At 40.4% G+C, this 23,081-nt stretch overlaps 2 protein-coding genes across 6 annotated transcripts in view; both read left to right on the top strand.

The window, feature by feature from the left end:
• LOC129774771 (uncharacterized) overlaps window positions 1-23,081 on the top strand; it is a 131,628-nt gene that overhangs the window by 97,294 nt on the left and 11,253 nt on the right. For 4 of the 5 annotated variants that reach the window (XM_055778723.1, XM_055778722.1, XM_055778724.1 and 1 more), the window contains 3 exons: window positions 21,718-22,204; window positions 22,264-22,935; window positions 22,995-23,077. In XM_055778723.1, coding sequence (XP_055634698.1) covers window positions 21,718-22,204; window positions 22,264-22,935; window positions 22,995-23,077 — 1,242 coding nt within the window. The remainder of the gene's footprint in view (window positions 1-21,717; window positions 22,205-22,263; window positions 22,936-22,994; window positions 23,078-23,081) is intronic. The other variant, XM_055778726.1, reaches the window with a different exon arrangement.
• Window positions 15,756-17,533, top strand: LOC129774773 (cilia- and flagella-associated protein 157). The gene has a single exon (XM_055778729.1). It carries the CDS (start codon window positions 15,806-15,808, stop codon window positions 17,531-17,533), a length of 1,728 nt encoding a protein of 575 aa, XP_055634704.1. The 5' UTR covers window positions 15,756-15,805.

Raw genomic sequence — 23,081 nt, 5'->3', positions numbered from 1 at the left:
TTAGGTTGTAGTGATTGGACATAAGCCGAGATATCACGCGAATGAAATCACGACCGACATTCAATCCCTTAAACCAAGCTTTCGTCGAAACCTTAGGGATAATCGTGTGTAACCAACGACCGAACTCATCTTCACTCCACATGCGCTGCCAACTAACGAGTGTGTCCTGACGAGGAATGTGAAAAAATTCGTTATAAGTAATTTGCCTTTCAAAAAGTGTGCCTTCTGAAGCGCCCACCTTAGCTAGCGAGTCCGCTTTCTCATTCCCCGGAATCGAGCAATGAGAGGGAACCCATACTAAGGTAATCTTGAATAATTTGTCGACCAAAACACTCAATAGATGTCTTATTCTTGTTAGGAAATAAGATGAGCGTTTATCAACTTTCATTGAGCGGATTGCCTCTATTGAGCTGAGACTGTCTGAAAAAATAAAATAGTGGTCGATGGGCAATGTTTCAATGATCCCTAATGCGTGATATATCGCACCCATTTCTGCGACATACACGGAACAAGGATCTTTGAGTTTGAAAGAGGCACTGGAATTTTCATTGAAGATGCCGAAGCCAGTGGACCCGTTTATGAATGAACCGTCAGTAAAGAACATTTTATCAGATCTAACTTTCCCATATTCTGCCGAAAATATCTCCGGAATGTAATCGGAGCGTAGATGATCTGGGATTCCATGGATCTTTTGTCGCATGGACAGATCAAAATTGACAGAGGAATTGCAAAAGTATGGGAAGCAAACTTGGTTGGAGATGCCCGGTGAAGGGTGCACTTCATGGATAAGGTACTCATGGTATAGAGACATAAAATTTGACTGAGGAGTCAGTTGGAGTAGATTTTCGAAGTTATCAATCACCAATGGATTCATGATCTTGCAACGGATGAGAAATCTGTAGGATAATTCTGTGAACCGAAGAGTAAGCGGGGGTACTCCTGCCAAAACTTCGAGACTCATCGTATGTGTCGAATGCAAACACCCCATGGCTATACGCAAGCAACGATATTGTATTCTCTCCAGCTTGAGAATATGAATCCTGGCAGCTGATCGGAAGCAAAAACTGCCATATTCTAACACTGTTAATATCGTTGTTTTGTATAACTGAATGAGGTCTCCTGGATGGGCACCCCACCATGTTCCGGTTATTGTTTGGAGAAAATTGATTCTTTGCTGGCATTTCTGTTTCAAATACGCAATGTGTATTCCCCAGGTACATTTAGAGTCAAAATATACTCCAAGGTATTTGAAAAACATCGAGTGCTTGATCGTTTTGCCGGATAGGTGAAGCTGGAATTGGGGAAGCTTTTCCTAGTTGGCGGCTGTCCAAAATTTTAACACCCACCAACGGGAGTCTTTTAAATTTACCAACTCCTTCTTTTATCATTTCGCACGTCAGACCAGTTTCAGTTACCACCCCCGAGATTTCTACGTCATGGGAGGGCACGTAGACGCGATACTCTAGGGAGAATCTCTCGTCGATCACAATTGCATTCGCGTGTTTCCGATCACTCACGACAACACGCAGTTTGTTCGGTCTAACCTTAGAGATTTCGACCACGGAGGAATATAATCTTGCCAGATCTTTCGAAACCTGAATGACATTAATTGCCTTTCCTTTTGGTTTAGGCCGGAAAAAAACAACCCATGGACCAGCTCCAAGTGCATCGTCTGGATAGACCTTGACACGAGGAGAGGAAACAACTGAGGGGGAGGACGAGGTCGATTGTTGAACGGGAGCGGTATCAGTAGGGCTGGGAGGCAAGTTCGGTAGTAGAGCGGAAGCGGGAGCGGGAGATTGAGGGGGCGAAGAGGAAAAGTTTGCCAATTTTCTTGAGGGGGGCTTGTTAAGGTAGATTACCTCTTTCTCTGAAGAGACATCTTCTGAAGGGGGAACGCGTTTAAGCGACTTCCCAGCCCCCGTTGTAGCTAGTGAGGAGGAAACAGTAGTTTCAATCTCCATGTCAACATGACCTTCTGCCATTACGGCAGATATAAAATAATATAATTCTTATTTTTTTTGTATTTCTAAACCTAATATATATTATACCTAAATCGCACACCAATGCGAATGAAATGAAGCGGTGTCTCAATCGAACCGCGTGGCAATCGCTCGGCACAGATGCAACGGTATATCGCACCACAACACGATGATGGAATCGATGACGATGCTAAAGCACACACAGCGATGATACGGCACACGCACCGCGTCCGCCGTGGAGGACTTCTTCCTCACGCTGGTAGTGATTGCTGCTCTCCTCACTCGCGCAATAAAGAGAACCCCGTTAGGGCGAAATAACTTCACCAGCCACGAACTGATAACGGTATAATCTCCACTTTATAATAGACGCGAACAAATTTGCGACCGATTTCTTCGGACTGCGCGAGCTGAATGAGCTAAAATGCTAATGAGCCTAAAATAAACAAATGGGATAAAAAAAGTGGGTTAGAGTGATTTTGAAAAAGAGTACTTACAGTTACTTAAAGACCACATAATGAAAAGTGTAGTGATTACAATTTTTCACTCTCCACTTGGTCCACTTTTTCTGAACAAGATATAATAAATATATTCGAACAACTTGATTCACTTTGACCGCATTTTTTTCCAAAAACGTTTACTAATCAAACTCAATCACTTATTATCTAACGTTTCCAGAGTCAAATTTCACCTTAAAATAAAACTTATTTTCTATATAATTAAAATTAACAATTTATCAATAACTAAATTTAAATCAATCTCCCAGCTGGCGTCGTTGGGATTTTCTGAGGCGAAAAATCTCTGGTTACGTCTTCCTTCGGAGGGGACGTAAAAGAAGTTGGCCCGGCTCATGAGTTGTTGGGTCTGATAGGTAGGGACAGGTGGAGTCGCCTCCCTGATGTCGGTGATTGGCACTGAAGTGGCGGAAATAGGCCGACGGAAAATAAGCGAAGATAAAAAAAAATAAATCTAAATCACTAGATTGATTGGACAGGATTGGGATTTGAGACTAGGATGGAACGTGTGGGACAGTTTGGTTTGATGAAGAGGGAAGGAATCAAACAGTGATATAATTTCTTTTGAGAAATTGGTAAGGAGGGAGCATTAGGTTGAGGTCACGACTAGCTAAAATGTCTCTGACCGGTAGGTCAGATTGTCTTCCCTGTGCCCTGAGTGATTCCATAGATGAGTCCTGGCAGAATGAATGTTTATACAGGACCAGACCAATTACCATCAACGATCCCAATGCGATACACATGTGCATCTAACAAGTAATGATTAGACGTGAGGCAGGACATCACGCGAATGAAGTCCCGACCTACATTCAATCCCTTGAACCATGCGTTTGTCGATACCTTGGGAATAACTGTATGTAACCAGTAACCTATATTATCTTCACTGTAATTGTGTTGCCAATTGGAGAGTGCGTACCGACGAGGAGTACAACAAAAATTAAGGTTATATGTCGCTCAAAGATGGTGCCTTCCAGGACCACGATATTAGCCAACGAGTACGGTTTCTCATTACCTAGAATGAAGCAATGGGCAGGAACCTAGGTTAATGTAATCCTGTGAGTTTTTTTACTAGACTACCCAAGTGCTGTCTTATTCTCATAAGAAAATAACATGAGGCTCTTATACGTTTTATCGATCGGATAGCTTCTATTGAGCTAGGGCTATCTGAATTAGAGGTGGGCAAAACGGTACATTTTGGTGAGCGGATCAGAGCCGCTAGTTCATTGAAGCGAGCCGGCTCTTTTTTGAGCCGAGACGCTTTCAAAAAACGGATCTTTTTGAGTCGAGGCTCTTTCAAAAAGCGGCTCTTTTTTTTACCGTAGTTCATTTGTAAAGAACCGTGGATCGTACGCTCGTTCTGACGAACCGGCTCAAATGAGCGGCTCGTTTGCACTCGCCCATCTCTAAACTGAATAAATAACATAGTGATTAATCGATATGGTTTCAATTTTTTCCAAAGCGTGATAGATTGCAGCCATTTCCGTAACGTACACCGAGCATGGTTTCTCAGTCTATAATAGGCACTGAAGTTTTCAGTAAATGTGCCAAAACCAATGGAGCCATTAACACTCCTATACTCGCTTATTGGTCTGTCAGACCGAGAAATCAATAATTCGTTCATTTCTCAGAAAATATCAACGCTACGACTTTGCGATTCTCTCTAGCTTCGTTATTCGTCGTTCGTCATCGTTTAGCGTATCGCATGTGTTGGTACAAACGGGACTATGCCACTTTTTTAACACTTTAGGTCTGGCACACCGACGCGAGTATAGGAGTAACTTTGTAACTGGATTGAACGGATCCATATATTAACTATTCGTCGTTAGATTCGTTAGACGTTCAAAAGCAAAATATAAATGTTTGACTTTCGCATAGTTATTCGTATAGTTATGGTCATACATATATACACTTGTGAAATAATTTCACTTGTGGAAGAATTGTAAAAAGTAAACTATAAACTAATCGGTGGCTTACGGTAATTTTGAACAGTTACAGTTTCGGAGATATTTTTTTCATAATGAACAATATCGACAAAAAAACAAGAAAAAGAAAAGGAAGCTCCTAGAAATCCTTTTATATCATCTTTTCATGCCCCATCTAAAAAGGCATTAATTCTTAGTTTACCAAGAATACAAAGACAAAGAATATTAGAAATATGCAAACTTTATATTCCAGAACCTTTATCATCTGGTGATTATCTGAAGGTCGTTATACATTCTTCTCTTCGATAAAAGACCCGAAAAACACGCAACAACTGCATGAAATGTAAAAATTATGTTTGTTTCGAGCATGCAGTTATGCTATGTACTGATTCTAACTCCAATGAAACCACAATCGATTAATACGTTTTTATGTTATTTTATAGCTCTTTATACTTCCATGAATTATTTCCAGTTGCTTACTTTTAATTAATGACAGAGAAAAATTCGAATTTCGTTATTTGTATATTGGAGTATCAAAAATTACTCTGTTTTGAGGAGGCTGAATTAGATGACTATTAAAACATAATAAGCCGAAGAAAACATAGTTTTTGGAGTTTTTTCACTTAATAATACCCTCTTCTTCAAATAAATGCCAATAAAGCCTGAAAAATACACAATGGCAACATTACAGAGAAGTTCAATTTTCGGTCTGTGACACCGTGCACGAGTATACGTGTTATGATTTTGCACGCAAGTACAGGAGGGTTAATACACGATCCATCAATAAAAAACATACTATCAGCACTTACTTCGCGAAATTTCGACGAAAACATCCGTGGGATAACAACAAAACGTGCATGTTCTGGAATATCACGTTTTCCTTGATGCTGGTTCAATACAAATTTACAGCGGAATCACAGAAGTACGACTTGGTTTATGATGCATGGAGAAGGTTGCAATCCTTGTGAAAGGAGCTCAACATATAAGTGGGTGAGCCTTGACTCTGGATACAATTGAAGAAGTTTATCGAAATTATCAATTATCAATGGATTCATAAAGCGAATGAGATATCTGTATGATAGTTCTATAAATCGAAGAGGCAGAGGAAGCACTCAACTCAGAACCTCAAGACTCATCGTATGGGTCGATTGAATGCGACCCAAAGCTATACGCAAGCAATAATATTGTATCCGCTCCATCCTTAGAATATGAGTCTGAGCTGCCGTTCGGAAGCAAAAACTACCGTACTCGAAGACCGATAATATCGTTGTTATGTATAAACTTATGAGGTCTCCTGGATGGGCACTCCACCATGTTCCTGTTATTGTATTTAGGAAGTTGTAAACATTTCTGTTTCAGATACGTTATATGTCACCCCCAGGTACATTTAGAATCGAAGTAGATACCAAGATATTTGAAATTCATAGAGTGGATTATTGTTTTGCCGAATTAATGAAGCGCGAATTTTGCGGGTTTGTGTTTTCTAGAAAAAAACTACTATCTCTGTTTTGTCCGTAGATGATTCGATACCCAGCTTGATAGCCCATGTGGACAAATTGTCTAAAGTATCCTGTAATGTCTCTAATTTATTTAAGGACTCAGATGAGATGAGCCGCCTTTGTCTTTTCCCGGGGTCTGTGAAACCAAAAAACTTTCTACATTAGGAGCATTTGCAACAGGTTCGTCATTGCGCAAAATAGCAAAATAATTTCTCTCTGTCTTAGGTAGAGACTTTTTCAAAATATCAGCGTAGGACTGCTTAGAGCGTTCTTTCAAAAAATGCTTGATATGTTTCGCACGCAATGTAAACATTCAATTTTTAGTTACTCTGACTGCTGAACAGTTTAAACAGTAATAAAACAAGCGAAATAAATGAAATAAATGAAGCATTAAATGCGTCATGTGATACAAGATCTTCTTTCTCCGGACACTTCCTATCGACGATTCGATCTTTATGGGTGTTACATTTTCAGTTTCTGAAAATTACAGAATACAAAACAAACTTATAGAAATTTTGCAATCACCTTCTGAAAATATGTCATCGAATCCATAAACTAGAGATTCAACTGAAACTGATGTGACTCCTTTAGCTTTTGCCCACACATGATAAAAATTTGTATCTATTACAGCCCCTTGCCACTTTCCAATGGAACGACAACTATCGAAAATGCTCAACTGATCCGATGATAAGAACGAACGACAGGCGCTTCACGAACGATTCTTTGTTGCACTTATCATTAACTTCCGCTGTTTCATTCATTTCCATTGTTGGTAATACAGCCTGTGATGAAGATGCTTCCCTGGATTTCACAATAAGACCTGAGTAATTACCAGCATCAGGATCAACGGATACAAACCACATCGCCGAAAATCGTTGATCAATGTCGATTGTAGGTTCACCATTCTATCCACAGATTGTTTTAACGCTTCCGTTACGAGCGTCGTCTATAGACGACATCCGCGCGACGAGCTGCGCAGTGCTCCGTACAGGGGTAGCACTTCGGTGGAGCACACTGCCGTAATGAAAGGGTTAAAAGAGGTGCAATTTATTTCCTCGGAAGTAATTCACCGTTATTGTCGATCCTCCATTCTACCAAAACTTGATTCCGAAAATTTTTGAGTGGTCGGCGAAGCTGACATTCAGCGACTGATGATTCGAGTGCAATTTGGTGAAGGACAAACCATCATTTCATATGACACATGTGACTTATGTCCATCTAGAAAGAGAGAGGAAACGGTATTTTCTGCTGCCAAGAATAGAACACATCCTTGAGAAACAGGAAAAATTTATCCCAGTTAATCCAACCCGACTCCTATCTTGCAGAGGCCTAGCTTTCAGGTAATCTCGGTCAGATCTCTTTCGGCATCCTGGATTTGTACGGATATAGCATGTCCGGCTGCGTTTCACGGGGAATTCAACTTTTACTTAGCCATTCAACTATTCGCCCTTCTTCTACTTTTCTAAGACCTTCTCGCGCAGTGTTGGAATCCACCTTTCGAACGGGAAATCCGGTTCTCACCATTTCCACAGCCTCTGCTATTTTCGACCTATCATATCGCATGCGTTTCTGACCGGCATTTGTAATCGCAATATAACAAATGAAATCTGTTGGGATATTAGTAGAGATATAAGTGTCCTTGTTCCAGCCATATTTATTTCGGTTACAACGGATCAAACTTGCAATGAAAAGATGTCAAAAAAAACTATTAAATCAGAGCAACGTTCCTGTATCGTTCAGTTTTTATTATTTTTCAGTGATTTTCAATTGTTTATACTTTGTAATTTGCTAACAACTGTGAACAATGTTCTTAGCCACTTTGCTAAGCTACTGAATATGAAATGGCTTTGGCTGAAAATCTGTTTAATAAAGAAAGAAAAAAAAACTTTGCTAAGCAAAACAACGAATATGGCGAATGACAGAAGGACGAACAATATTGGCTGAAATTTATATAGTTAAGCGTAACTAATACAGGGTCTTCCAGATTAAACGCTCACGCAAAAAAATCGAATAGCTCCTTATAATTTTTTTTCTCGCTCCGTCGATGTTAACACTGCATTCCCGATAATATTCGGCTACTCGTTTAGTCTGATCAGTAAAACTACGTCTTACATTAGAGGTGTATATCAGAAAACAGGTCACGTTTTCATGAAATAAAGTTAACGTTAATAATTATTTTTGCTGCGAACGGATTTGGACTATTTGCATACCAATCGAATCGGAAATTTTCTAAGATTTGTTTTATATGCTATACATTACAATCCCATAGTCAGTATATGATTTAAATTGATGAAAATTGGAAGCATTTCCATTTCCCCATACATTTGTTCTGTCCATTTGTGTGCTTTCCCGAACAGAGCTGTCAATAGCGGGCAACTTATGCAGCCGCTAGAATAGAAACAACGAAGGGGGATAGCGAAAAGAGAATATTTGCGAAGTAAACTCCACTCTTGCATAGTAAGTAAGCTGTCGCTAGCGTATAAGTATTGCATCTCCTCTGAGGAAAATGCTCAGAATCATTCTATGCCCGAAACTCGTTCTGCTCGTGCTCGTTCTGTGAACGCTAGCGAATTTTTCACTTTAAGTACATCTGGCATTGCAATTAACACAACCATCCTTTGTGTGTGTTGCTTGTTTTCGTTGCGAGAAACTTAGAACTTGTTCATTTCCTGTAGGTACTTGTGAATAGCACACATTTGATTCTTTTAGTTGCCATTCGTATTTGCTCTCGTTCGCATCGGCTCTGTTCTGATGCAACAAGTTCCCAGCTTTGTTGACGGTTACCGAGAGTCGAGAAACGATTTTTCATAAACGGCCATTCTCGCGATGTTTCATTTTTGACGTAGGACTACGTCTAACCGGAAGATATAGGGGGTGAAATGGAAATCTAGGCACTGAACAAGTAGGAAAAAATGCAAGATTTGGAACGCTTATAACTCGAGCATTTCTCAATAGATCGCAAAGGTTTTTACATCAATTGATAGGAAATATATCTACGCATCTATCATAACGAATAACATTTAATTTTTCTTGAGATAAATAATTGAATAATTGGGAAATATCAAACATTGTCAAAATGCACTATGTGCCCATTTTTGATTGGTCCATTTTGTGCTCCTCAAATCGTACCGACCAAAACGGGCAACCAGAGCAGCAGCGAAATAGAATGAAGCGCGATTGGAAAGGAAAAAGAAAAAAATGAACGAAACATTGGTCGCAGCCTCACACATGCGTAATTCTCGAGCAAGCCAGTCAGCTTAAAAATCCCCGCTCCGCTGCCGTAACGATCATTCTCATTCAAACCGTACACCACATCGGTTCGCATCACAACACATCAACAAACCAACCCAAGCAGTTAGAGGCGAATGAACTGAAAAGTTTAAACCCTCTTAAAGCCAAAAAGAAGAAGAAGAAGAAGAACCCAAGCAGCCATGTCTGGACATGGTAAAGGAGGAAAAGTGAAGGGAAAGGCAAAATCCCGCTCGAACCGTGTTGATCTGGAGTTCCCCGCAAGGGTAGCTAGGCCGAGCGCGTTAGTACCAGTGCACCAGTCCACCTAGCCGGCGTTATATAGTTTCGGCCGCCGAAGTGATCGAGTTAGCTGGCAAAGCTGCTCGCGACGATAAGAAAACCCGCATTCGGAACAGAACACATTCGGTTCGGTGGACATCAAGACAACAGGCAGTTGCAGCGAGTGGCGAGTGGCAAACGCAATCGCAAAACGGCATCAGGTAGCAGAAGAAAAAAGTTTGTTCTTTATACCAACTGCTTTGGTGGCAAATCGGGAACAAGGCGGCATCGAGGGTGTTCGAAATGGTTTTTTTCAAAACCACGAGTACTAAGTTTTCTACATTGGAACCATTCCATAAAACAAGGCGCTTTTCAGGGCCATTAACCTTCCAAAAAAGATTTTAGGAAATACAGTTCAATGCTTTCTAAAACAATATCCAAAATAATAATAAAACACAAATTGATTTTTTCATAATTTGTTTGCCAGGATATGATGAGTATGTGAATTTGGCAGTTGTTCTGAGCTTATTGATTTTCACCAATTCTTAAATTGCTTCTAGATTGAAAGTACAGTAATTTACACTTATCTCGACATTTAGCTAATTGGACGGACCTGTAATGCGACATATTTAGTTGGACATTTTTGTAAACATAAAGTTCGGGGTCCAAATTATAACCCCACATTGAAAGTCGACACTATACCACTGTCATCGCAAATGTTCAATTACAGGTTGAAATTACCTCCAATCCGGCACTGAGTGGTGGTAATGCGACGTGCCATTGGATGTAATTTACTGTAAAATATGTCACAAGCTGGATGGGAAGAAATTTTCCAACTGTGAAAGCTGTGGCGAGTGGCAAATGCAATCGCTAAACAGAAAGGTTTAGCCGAACAAGATGGGGATATCGAGTGATAACAAAACAATAAACTCTTTAGATTGAAGATAATTTTGAAGATAATCCTGAAAAGTACCCTTTTTAGCCTGCATGTGAATCCAACGAGCGAACAAATCGTAATGAATGTATTTTTTTGCCATCGCTCCCTTTTAACGCTCATTCGTTCGTCTCGTTGGACTCGCCCCTATGGCTGAGTCTGCCGATTTGTCTCTATCCTGTGAGTGTGTACCGCTAGAGTATAAAACACGAGGAACCCCAAAAAAATATCTTATTTTCTTTCAAACCGTAAACCCGTGTGGTGGTACGGCATCGGCATCGTGGACGTAACAAAGGAGGACAAGTTAAGGAAAAGGCAAAGTCTCACTCGAATTGTGCAGGTCTCCAGTTCCCTGTTGGTCGCATTCACTGATTGCTCCGCAAGGGTAACTAGGCCGAACGGATTGGTGCCGGAGCACCAGTATACCTAACAGCGATTATAGAGTTTCGGCCGTCAGAGTGCTCGAGTTGGCTTGCAAAGCTGCCTACGACAATCAGAAAACCCGCATCAAGAATAGAGCAGCTTCGATTCGGCGCTCATCAAGGTAACAATTAGTTTCAGTGAGTGGCTAAGTGTTTCTCCGGCACGTCGCATTAAATGTAATTTACTGAACAACATGTCACAAGCTGGATGGGAAGAAATTTTCCAACTGTGAAAGCTGTGGCGAGTGGCAAACGCAATAGCTAAACAGGAAGGTTTAACCGAACAAGATGGGAATATCGAGTGATAACAAAAACACAACATCAAAGGTTCTTTTCAGAACCATCAACATATTCATAAAGAGTAAACAGTAAACAAATCCATTTTTCAGGTAGATAGGTAGGTATTCACGTAGGAGAAGAAAATAAAACAATATATTTAAAATATATATTTAACAAAAGCTGTCCACTTATTATAGTCCTACGTAACTCCGGTTATGTCCCCGACATTACCCACCCGTCATTTATCACTGCAACTGTGTACATTTGTTAGACGCGTGTTTAGTGCAATGCGTGCATTGATATAAAGAAACAAATCGCGACATAAGACAAATTAGTGTATTGTTCTCGCAAAGACAAAAAAGAATTTGAGCTTCCCGAAATAACTCTACAAAACCATGCCAGCCATTAAACCTTTTTAAGGTTGCCGGAACCTTTCTCCAAAAAGTTATTCAAGAAATTTTGACGGATTCGCAAATAATATCCGAAATGATGAACCAACAAAGTTAAAAGAATAAGATTGCATAGTCCTACGTCCTAAGCGGTCGTGTCTCGGATACAACCCCTCGAATTTTAGTATCAAGATGTACAATTCACAAGAACGTGTATTTTTAGTGAAATCGTATTACTCAAGCAACCGAAGCCTTAACCCTTTCACGGGTACCGGCATCTATATTGCCACTAATGATTTTATTTTTTTTCTCTTCTTTGACAATAAATTATCACTTCTAGCCTTATGTGGTAACTAGAACTAATGTCTAGCAACATGCCTGATTTTTTTGAGCGCGAAAAAATAAAAAACTATTCATTTTGGAGCCATTTTTGGGCAAATTTCCCGTTATTGTTATTGAAAAACAGTCATTTAATTGAAGTTTTCAATACATATGAACTATTTAAGACCTGTTGAGTCTGGTCATGAATTTTATTAGTTGTTTTTAATGAAACTAACACCAAAATTTCAAATACAAAAGCAACATTTTTACCACCAACATTTCACGCTAGCCGGGCAGGTGACAGCTATATTGCCACCCATTTAATCAACCTTTTTGATTGTTTTGTGTATTGATTTTTTTTTGTGTATTTTTGCCAGTGCCATAAATTATCAAAATTAATTCACGAATGGAGGAATTAGATTTTTCCCAGTATCGGGTGAATTCTCTTCTGTTAAAACTCAACTCCATATCTGGCATAATGAGTATAACACAAGAGTCGAGACGCGTGAACTTTGTCTGGTATATTGATCGAAAACAGCATGAACAAATTTCGAAAAGCCTGCATTCAGGCACTTTCGTTACTGTCAATAATTTCAGGTGATTATCACGAACGTTAAGTTGATCTTCATCACTTGCAGTGAATTTTTATTGAAAACGTGTTACCCATTGCACATGTAAATGGTGGTGTATGTCATTTCCGGGCAATCGTGAGTAGATTCATAAAACGTAGCCAGAGTTATTCTATACATTCCATTGCTGAAGTCGCCAAAAACAATAATTTTGTGTGATGAATTGCCATCCTTTACCATTAATCGGTTTCACTCTCAATTGGTGACGCTGAATTTTATGCTTTGATTTTCACTAACACGCAATGATCTTCATATTCGACCTTACGAATACCATGACGAAAAAGAAGATGCAAATGAAAAATGAACTTCATGGCAAGCTGATGTTGATGTTCATTCCACTGGGGTTCATTGATAGTGTTGTTCCATATTTATCGACTCTCGCTTGAGCAGTAGGTTATCAATACAAGGAAGGCAGAAATTCGCCGAATTTGAATGTCGCGAATGTGAATATTTTCAGCACTGATTTTTGCATCTAAACATGTCGTTTTATTGGAGTTTGCGTTGATTACATGACTAGTTCTCACGGCCCTTTAAAGGGTTAATGAAACTTTGTCCTCTTATGGTAAGAAATTCAACATTGGACCGTGAAGGACCGTTGCTATGTTAATAAGCCACAAAATTTGGAGGAACCTAAAGAAGAAATAACTCGGATTTTCAACGAATCGTAATGTGAGAGTTGTGCATGAACGTGTTTAAAACGCGTTATCGAAAAAAGGGGTGGTCACATCGAAAATGTCCTCAAATAAGCTCTATATTCGTTTTCTTTCAAATAAAAATCGGTTCACTTTCGTAGAGGTTATTAAAATTTGTTGCGTGAGCGTTTAATCTGAAAGACCCTGTAGTAATTGGTTGTGAATTTTTTGAATAATTATAGTTTTACAAGTATACACAACAATAATTTATCAGAAGAGATAATGTAACTAGTGTGGAATACAGTATTTTATGTCAAGTGAGCGGAATTAGGCACTGGCTGGTATAAGAGAGCTTCACGGTAACAAGTTTTCATTCGTTTCTCTAAAGATGTTGGTTTTACCACGACAGGGTGTTGATCTCAACCGCACTCCCATTTATTTCACCTAAAAACATCATTTTTTGTATTATAACAAAATTCGAGTTCTACTTAATGATGGTATGTTATTTGTTTGTTTAGTTTTGCAATATATATTTTTCCGTTAGTCGTAGACTCGAATTGAACTTCAAACAATAGTTTGCGCCCACGCGCCATAGACAGACATAGTAATTTCTCTCGAATAAAATAAAAATATTCCAATATTTTAATGTAGAAGCCAAAATGAAGCTATGGATAGCTATGATAACTCGTAAATTCACCTTCACAGTAGATAATTATAACGAGGTTTTTCTGTGTTGTGGCAGATCTCATTACAGATTCAGGTTGATATGTTTATATTCCAGGATTGAGACCTGAAGTATCGGATGTAATTAGGCTTAGGTTTGCTCAGCTGTCTGATCTCAAAAACGATCGCATTAGCAGAGCGTTGTCGAGTATCTAGTGAAGCTGGAATTCCTTCGTAAATTCTAATGCTGATCTAGGTATTGGGTTCAATTCCTGATCGATCAAGCGTTCTTTCGGATTGGAAAGTTTTTTTGACATGGCTTGAGATGAAGTATCTACTAGAATTAGGCTCGGGTTTGCTCAGCTGCTTGAACTCTGAAACAACGATCGCATCGTGGCCGGGGATCTGATAAAGCGGGAATTCCTATGTAATTCACTAGTCTCGGCTAATAATGACATAGGTATTGGGTTCAATTCCCGATCGTTCTAGGGTCTTCCCAGGTTGGAAATTTTCTCGACATGCCATGGAATAAATACGTTCAGAGAATGACTAAAATTGTTCTATGTCTACGAGATAACCAGTCCGTTTTCTTTTTAATTTAATTTGGTCACTGTTTAGTTAATGAAAAAATATAAATACCATAACATAATTATTATGAATAAGTTAACTCGTCCTACTCAAACCATCATGAGGTGGGACCATCACCATCGTTTAACTTAAAAAAAAAATCAACAGATACTGTAGAATGATTCATGTTGAGTTTAAGAGAGTTTCTGTAACGATTTGAAGTTGAAGAAACATAAGAGTTTTTGGAAATATGTGAAATTCCTTAGGGTGTCGGTTTTAAACAAAACAAACTAAATAGATCGAAACTGAATTATAATCAAAAAATGATAATTTCCTCAAGCGGTCGTTTTAAAACTATCAATAACCGATGCATTATTGATAAAATGTGCATTCGTGTTCGTATTTGTGTGCTCATAATTATTATTTAATACGTCACACAGCAAGTGATTTAACTACTCTGCTGAGCGTTCTAGCGCTCTATGTTATGCAAGTACAGACTCGATGTTGTACGGGAAAGGGTTAATCCGGTCAATTTTGCTAGAATAACAGACATGTTCAACAACAATCTCACAATATTTCCCAAATTAGTCGTTTGATGCTTTCTCAAAATATATTTACGTACGGTATTTTATGTACATGAAAATATAGCATGAAAATGTTGTGAGTGGAATTTTTTCAGAATAAGTTACCAGCGGAAGATTTGTCATTTGGTTTCTGATCATAAAAACTAAGGCACGTAATAAACATAATATGAACATAAGCGCGGTCCATCCGAACAGTTGGACCCACAATCGACTAGGACGAAGAAATTTAATCACGGTAAACGTCTCTATATACAATTACGATGTAAATACAATGAACCCTAACTTTCTGTGTAGGTATCCACCACCTGTCGTTGCAATTACTCTCCCATTCAAGCGCTCCGGTAGACATATAGACATACCCTCATACCCGAACGAAGGAGAGGCAACGACGGCATGGCAAAACGGTTTCCTTGGCGATGGTTGAATATTGAAAATTTATTACTTCATAAAAATACCGCCCGAGACGGTGGTTCATACTTTTATCCGCACCATTGCCTTTCGCCAAGCACCCAGCTTTGAGTTCTTCAGACTTTAGGCTCCAGAAACAACACCGATTATCGCCATATGCGGCTGGTTTTCTGGCATGTCGATGGCAGAGATTTTCGGAAGGAACATTCCCGCAACATGTGCTTGATCAGGGGAAAATTGTAACACATTTAAATTCCATTTAATTATTGTCATGCTACTCTATGGAAGCATGTTGCGTGCACGGCTCGATCAATATTTCCCGAAAAATTCTGTCACAGCACAATTCAACACATCGCGGTGGAAAACAATGAAACAGACCGGCATTCAGTGTGGGATTGGTGCCGGAAAATTTAATCAATACTGTCCTGCCAACGCTCATGCTTCCGGGTACAATCGGAGCAACCTATGTTTGCGGATGAACTTTCAGTTGATTACGAAACGCCGCAGAGTGAGGAAGAAAATTTTCAATCCCAATTAAATCCCTTACGTAAAATGCCCAAAGAGAAGAAAGCCAAAAAGGCGAAGAAAGCTGTACCGGAATACCAACCGGTGGACGGATTGAATGCAGTGGATCGACAATTTTTCGAAATCACCATCAATGATTTGAATCAAAAGTTGGCGCGGCTGCGGACACATAATGTTAAAATTGAGGAACGGAACGAAGAGTTAGAGAACAAGTTGAAACAGATCGAGGAGGATCGTGCCGATGTGACGGCTTTTCTGGATCGCACGCTGAAGGAGAAACTGGCGGTGATTATTGAGCTGGAGGACAAGCTGAGTGAGCTATCGAAGGTTCGAGATCAAGAAAATGAAGAGTGTCAGAAACAAATTGTCAGCCTGGATGCCAAGTACAGAGCTATGCACGAGCAGTTGACTTCGGAAATAAAGCTTTTGACGGGGAAGTTGAACTCTATGGAAGAGTTCCGCATCCAGCGGGATGAATTGATGGCTAAATTTGACGCCCAGGACACAGAGTTGAAGGAGCAGAATAAACGGCACAAAACCACACTTTACGAGATGGAACGGAAAGTGATTCTCGATAAGGATCGTTTGCGCAAGGATGTGGAGAATAAACTGCTGCAGTTGTCGACCGAGTTTACAAAATCGTCGGAAATCCGTGTTGCAGCTCACACGCAACGGTTGGTTCGAGAAAACATCGCCCTAAATAACGAAATGGATCGAATGATCTTTACTCAGGAGCGACTGGAGAAGCAATACGCGGAATTGAAAACTCAAAACACTGAGTTACGCAATCAGGCCGAAATCGATTTGGTCGAGAAGCAACGTCTCATGCAAACTTGTCAGGAACGTTTGGATCTGATAAAACAATTGGCCGATCAATACGAGCAGCAGCTGCACACAAACGCTCAGCTTTTCTGTTATAAAGAGAAGGCAAATGAATTCGAAACGGAAACACAATCTGCCAAGAAGGAATACAATCATTTACGTCAGAAGGTTCGAATTCTCGAGCAGTACGTGCACTACATCAACACCGATCGACAGGCTCTACGTAATGAATCCGACCATCACCGCAGTGAATTCGATCGTATCTCGGAGATTTTGAAGACAGTGCGTCTCACTGTCCAATCGGCTTTCAAAGAAGACGACGAAGAAGACGATCTGCCTTATCAGGAGATCAAACGGAAGCGGTTAATTGACGATCTTTTAAATGCATTGAATGATCTCGAGCTAAAACCACGTATTGATATTTCCGTAGCTACCCTGCCAGATGCGACCGAAGGATACGAGCAAGGTGATCTCGGCGTTATTCCCCGTGAAACACTCGATATGATCATCCAGAAGACGCAGACTTACAATATCGCCGAGACTCCGTTGATTAGTTCGGATTCGGGATCGTCGATGGGTGGAAAGGGCAGTGTCAGCTTACGAGTTGGTTCGGAGAGCGATGTGATCATTGACGTGGTTAGCGGATCACAGCTAGTGTTCAAAGGTTCCGAAGAGTCGTATGATGATGAAGATGAGGCTAAGAGCGCCGAGGGGGAATCGGAGACGGTGATTGATGGTGAAGAAAAGAGCAGAAAACGGTCTGTGGCAGATGAGGAACAACAAGATCGTTCGGCAGAGGAGGAGGGAAGTGCTCATGCTTCGGAAGGTCGATCTTCAGCTTCCGAGCGACCGGAGGATATCATAATCGATGCGCCAGAAGTGTTCGAAGAGGAACCAATCGAATTCGGTGTTGTCAAAAGTGATTCTGATTAGACACGTATATTTTGAGTGAAATAAAATTGATTGTGTTCAAGTATGGCAATTCGTTTGTGGTTAAATATCTCTGAAGTTTTGTAGGATTATGAATATCACCTACCGTATATGATCTAATGTCGTTTCTATACGGAAAAAATATTCAGTGTATTGTTCACAGTTTACATTTATTACATGTGATTGCAATTTTTAAGATATGAACAATGAATCACTGATGGCACTAAGCGCCACTCTGAAAAAGAAGGAGAACTTCGAATAATATCAGAAGCAGGGCCCGAAGTCTTCGAAGATGAGAAATGAAAATCGACTCTCCTCTCAATCGCTTCGCTTCGACTAGTACTGCTTCGGCAATCCCAGTCAACTAGAAATGAATTGTCGAGCTTCAAGCACGAGGATGACTGATGAACTATTCTAGTCAATGGTTATTCTAATTGACATGACTAATGAATGCAAATCTGCCTCTTCATTCAACTTGATTTCAATTCACACTTCTACTCTACTTGAACAAAATAAATTAATACATTATTCAAAGTATTGGCCATCGCTAGCCAATACCTTTATCCATCTTTCTGGGAATTTATAGATTCAGTCGCGAAAGAAGCGTTCATCTTTTGAAGCCAAGAATGAATCCAGCAAATTTTTGATACCCTGTTCTGAAGTAAAGCGTATTCCACTCAAAGCGTTCTGAATCGATCGAAACAAATGGTAGTCGGAAGGAGCAAGGATCAAGTAAAGCGGGTGTACCAGAATTTCCCATCCGCTATTATTTTCCAAATAGTTTTTAACTCGAGAGTAACAAGAGGCCGAACGTTGTAATCGAATCGAATCGTGTCTGAACGCATAATTTGGTCGTTTTTCAGCTATAGCTCGCTTCAAACGGTTCAACTGTTGCCTTTAGAAGTCTCTATTGATCGTTTGACCAGGTTTGAGCAGCTCATAGTGGATCACACCCTTTTAATCCTACCAAAAACAGAGCATTACTTCGGCACTGTGGATATTCGACTTTGGCGTAGATGTTCCTGGTTGACCCGGTTTTACATACGATTTTTTGCGTTTGGATTGACGTAGTGAATCAATTTTTCGTCTTCGGTAACGATTCGATGCAAAAATTACTTCCTTTTGTTCCGATTAAGCATCATTCGGACATGCTAAATCGCCGTTCGACATATTCCGCTTTGAATTCCCAGGGAACATAATTTCCTTGCTTTTGAATGTATCCTGCGGCTTTGGGTCGTTTAGAAATAGCTTGTCGCGTTACTCTAAATGATTCTGCAAGCTTTGTTTATGTTTCACGCAAATCTTGATCGAGTAATGTCTCTAATCCCTCGTCTTCAAACTTTTTCGACTGACTCGAACGCTTTTTGTATCTTACACTAAAATCACGACTTATAAATCGTCCAAATAATTCCCTACTAAATCTATACGATGGTTCAGAGTCATCATAGACTTTCACAAGCCTTCGATGCACTTCAGCTGCACTTTTGTTCCAATGGAAACAGAAAATCAAAACAAATGCTTCTTATCTGCAAAGAAACTCGACGTTGCCAACGCAGTAAAAAATGAACTTGTTGCGCAAAACTCAAAAACAAATTGGATGATAGATGTCGACACTCCACGATTCTGCTGTCGTCGACTGTTCAACAGGGGTATGGCTAAAACGTCAAATCCCTCATATTGCCAGTGTACCCAATATTGCTGCGGTTCACTGACATTTTGGTTCTGTCAATTAATGTTGTTTACAACGCGATCCGGTTATATAGTCGAATAGTGGCTAACTTAATGTTAAATGTGAACACCTCCATGTGAAACCGTCTCTCTCAAACGGTTCATAAAGCCAAGCCGTTTGACTCTCCGAAAGGAAATCCGAATGGACAACACCATGCCATGCTAATGATTATTGACTCGTTTGCATGGCATGTCTCGTCGCCAGTAATTATTCGTTGTAGTGGGATCTGAATTTGATCGGTCAAGCATGTTTTCAGCCACTTGATTGCGATCAAATGTCTCAAGAAAATTGAGCTCTTTTGACACTAGTTATGCTGGGAGTTTTCTCATGCCCAAAACTGTGTGGAGGGTGAATGTGATCCTCTTATTACATCCAATGTATTTCGCTTGCAATGCGCTGTCTTCCTTTTTATACATACCGTGTCTATGCGACGCAACCCTGCCGCCCATATTTCGCCCGCCTTTAGATTTGCTCCAGTCCTGTATCGTCCTACCCAATTACGCAGCGCGAGTTCACGGCCTCTTCGGTATTCTGGCAACGGTGACGGTAAGACCTGTGCTCTGCGGCTAAAGCATAAAGCATCTCCGAATTGGCTGGTGTTTTAGTGGCTGAATTCACACATTGGCTATCCTGTCAGGAGCTGAAATTTTCTGCAGTACGGCTACTTGTGTTCATTGCATCAAATTGACCGTTTTGCCGATTATCACTCACTTTTCGTTTGCTTGTTAAATGCGGGAAAATGTGAAGTGATGTATTTTTTTTTTGTTTTTTTTTTTTGTATAATCGGGCTTGTGCAAGGGAAAATGTGCGACGACCGCGCGTGGTGTTATTAAAAGCGGATCGAGACGACCGCAGAGTTTTTAAAGGATCGAGACGACCTACTTTGAATGTTTGTAGCGGATCGAGACGACCGCACTTACGCGAAAAACGTAATAGACTTTTAAAATATTTTGTGAGATCGAGTTTGGCGAACCAGTATTACGAATCATGGGAGAAATGGATGATCTTTCATTTTTGCACAATCACCGGTACAACTGGGAAGCCCACTCCAATGACACGTGATTTTGACTCACATGGTGTATGAGAGATCATCGACTTGCACTTCAACGGCCCCTACTCTAAATTCGAGGGTATATTGGTGTCGTTTATTGTGGTCTATCGCTCTAGATTTGTAAACGCCAAATCGGCGAGCATACACGAAAAATCTTGGATGAGGTGTTTGGAAAGGAAGGTTACCCGGAAGTCATGAAATCAGACAGCGGGCCTCTTTAATAGAGAGGACTATATGCAATACTATCTCGAACGCGGTATAAATCCTACTTTTACTAGATCCTTATATCCCCTGTAAAACGGTAAGCAGAGAATGAAGCTGGTGGAAAAAAGCCATGATCACAGCGTCTGCAAATGGAATAAGCTACCGAGAGGAATTGAACGCAGCATTCCGTTTAAGGTATACGTCAGAGAAGTAACGGAAATTCAGATGAGGACTCCCTGATTTACTGTGGAAAAGCAAATTTCGATAATAACTTGCTCGACGCGAGGGATCGGAACTCGATAACGGACGCAAAGACTCGAGAAGACGTATGAGCGGGAGCTCGCCAATGTCCTAATAAATTAGGCGAGATAGTCATCATTGAACGTCAGACTCGTGCAAGAGGAGAATAACGACGAAGGATGCATACTGATAGATAGAGAAACACACGTAAAGATGGAATTAGGACAGCCCCCAGGTGTGAAAATCTATAAGGCCACTGTCACAGGAGATGTCCCCAGAAATTTTAAGTTCGTTTTCACTGATAAATTTGTCAGGAAGTTATTAATTTGGCAATGGATTTGCAGCTGCGGACAGAAATCCAAGTTTCTCGCGACAAACAAGACAATGGACAATGGACGAAAATGTATAGGGAGGAGTGTCTGCAGAAACGTCTCCTTCCGTTTATTAAGGCTCACAAAGATCCGGTGAAGTTTTGCCCAGATTTGGCAAGCTACCTACAGTCGAGAGGTGCTTCAGTGGTACCGTGACAATGAGGTCGATTACATTGAAAAAATATATGGCAATTGCCAAGCGGAAATTGAAGAAGAGTACCAAAGTGTTCCAGACATGAAGAAATCGTGGAATAAAATGGCCACTGAGGTTAAACAACCGAGAGAACAACTTTGATGAAGATTATCCGAAGAAAAGTACGAAAATTCGTCAAAACTGTAACGGAATATTTTTCAATATTTATTTTCTGAAAAGAACAGCTGCATTTTGATATACAGACATTGTTTGTACCTTTAACCAATTCCGAGATACAACTAGTTTTGTGATACCGGATTTAAAATAAATCAAGCTTCAGTTAATGGACATTTGAAAAAGAATATTTCTAGTTTCTTTACAATCAAATCTGAGAATGAAATTCGATCTAAAATTATAAATTATCCGACGGCTAAATTCCACCGAACTCTTTAATTTCAGGGCCCATCTGTTCAAACGGAACGCTGCGGAACACAATCGTCTCTTAACTCGTGGGAATGTATGTTCAGCCCGGTCTCCGCCGGGATACTGCCAGCGGAAATTGCGGATGTCAACAATGAGATTGGCCCTGCATGCCGATGTGGATGCGTGATCCATTTGGGATTGGTAAAGCCGAAACGAATCATAGCCTCATCTTCGCAAAGCTGTCCCGAGCGGAGCCTTTGGTTGGTACAAGGGGACGAGGGACATCGCATACGGTTCACAATGAATTTTAGTAAGTTTCCTTGCGATCAGCAATGGCTGAAAGTACGCGATGGCGACAAACTTTCGAACGAGTTGATCCTCGAGTACGCGTCCGGTCATTACGAAACGGGCAAGAGTGCGGAATCAACCGGCTCCCAGCTGCTTATAGAATTTCATTCAAAAAAGATGGAACATTACGATGAGAATTGTATAGCGGGATTTTTAGCTTCAGCCGAGCAGACAAGTACGATTGATTTTTTGTTCGCGTGATTAGAATTCTATAGATGCATCTTGTTATTACAGAAATCACACATCTCACATCGAACGTTTCGGTTTCCATCGCCAGCAAGGTCATCATGCCGTTCGTGCAATCCTTTAGCTATAACAAGCTAACCATAGCTCATATATGTGCAATAATATTCATAAGTTTCGTGATTTTCATCAGTTTCCTGTTGCTGATTCAGTATATTTTCCGCTATCGTAAATATGAGCTGGCGACCAGTTACGTAATACCCGATTCACCCGCTCACACCCTTTTTGGCTCAGGGATTTCACTCAACAATACTCAGTTGCCGAGATCACGTGCCGTATCAACGACAACACTGATATCGGAGATTGTTTCCTACGTCAAGTTGCGCCCCAAAAACGGTTCCATCAGACATCATCGCTTCAGGGAGAGTGTGGAATACACTCTGGAGAACACTGAGTTACCTTCCGACGGAAGCATTGATACTGTCACGAAAGGGGAATCTTCCAGCAAAGTGGATGAGATTCCATTACAGGAACTCAACAATTTTGATAACGTTGAAGGCAGTGGTCGTAGTTCTCCAGAGGAAACTGCCGAACACTTATCGGATGAGCAGCTAGAGAATCTCAGCTCTGCGTATTCTACCCTGAATAGAGAGAACACGCCTCTAGTATCACGGAAAGAGCGCAAGAAACACTCAGAATGTAAAAAGGAGACCAAAAGTGAAGGTTAAGATAACATGTTATTTAGATAGATCAATTAATACATTCTATATTTTTATTTGTAGGTGACTGCTCGCCCAATGAAAAAATACCTTTGGCATCAAGCTGCAGCACGGTGACGCTGACCAACATAAGCCCCTCGGATATCGTAA

This window comes from Toxorhynchites rutilus, chromosome 3 (assembly GCF_029784135.1).
Source record: "Toxorhynchites rutilus septentrionalis strain SRP chromosome 3, ASM2978413v1, whole genome shotgun sequence".
NCBI lineage: Eukaryota > Metazoa > Arthropoda > Insecta > Diptera > Culicidae > Toxorhynchites > Toxorhynchites rutilus.
Note: the sequence above shows the minus strand (reverse complement) of the source record. Positions and strands in the feature narration are given on the sequence as shown.

Bases quoted from the DNA above. Each gene is read 5' to 3' on its own strand.
- LOC129774773 (XM_055778729.1), top strand. From the start codon at position 15,806: ATGCCCAAAGAGAAGAAAGCCAAAAAGGCGAAGAAAGCTGTACCGGAA.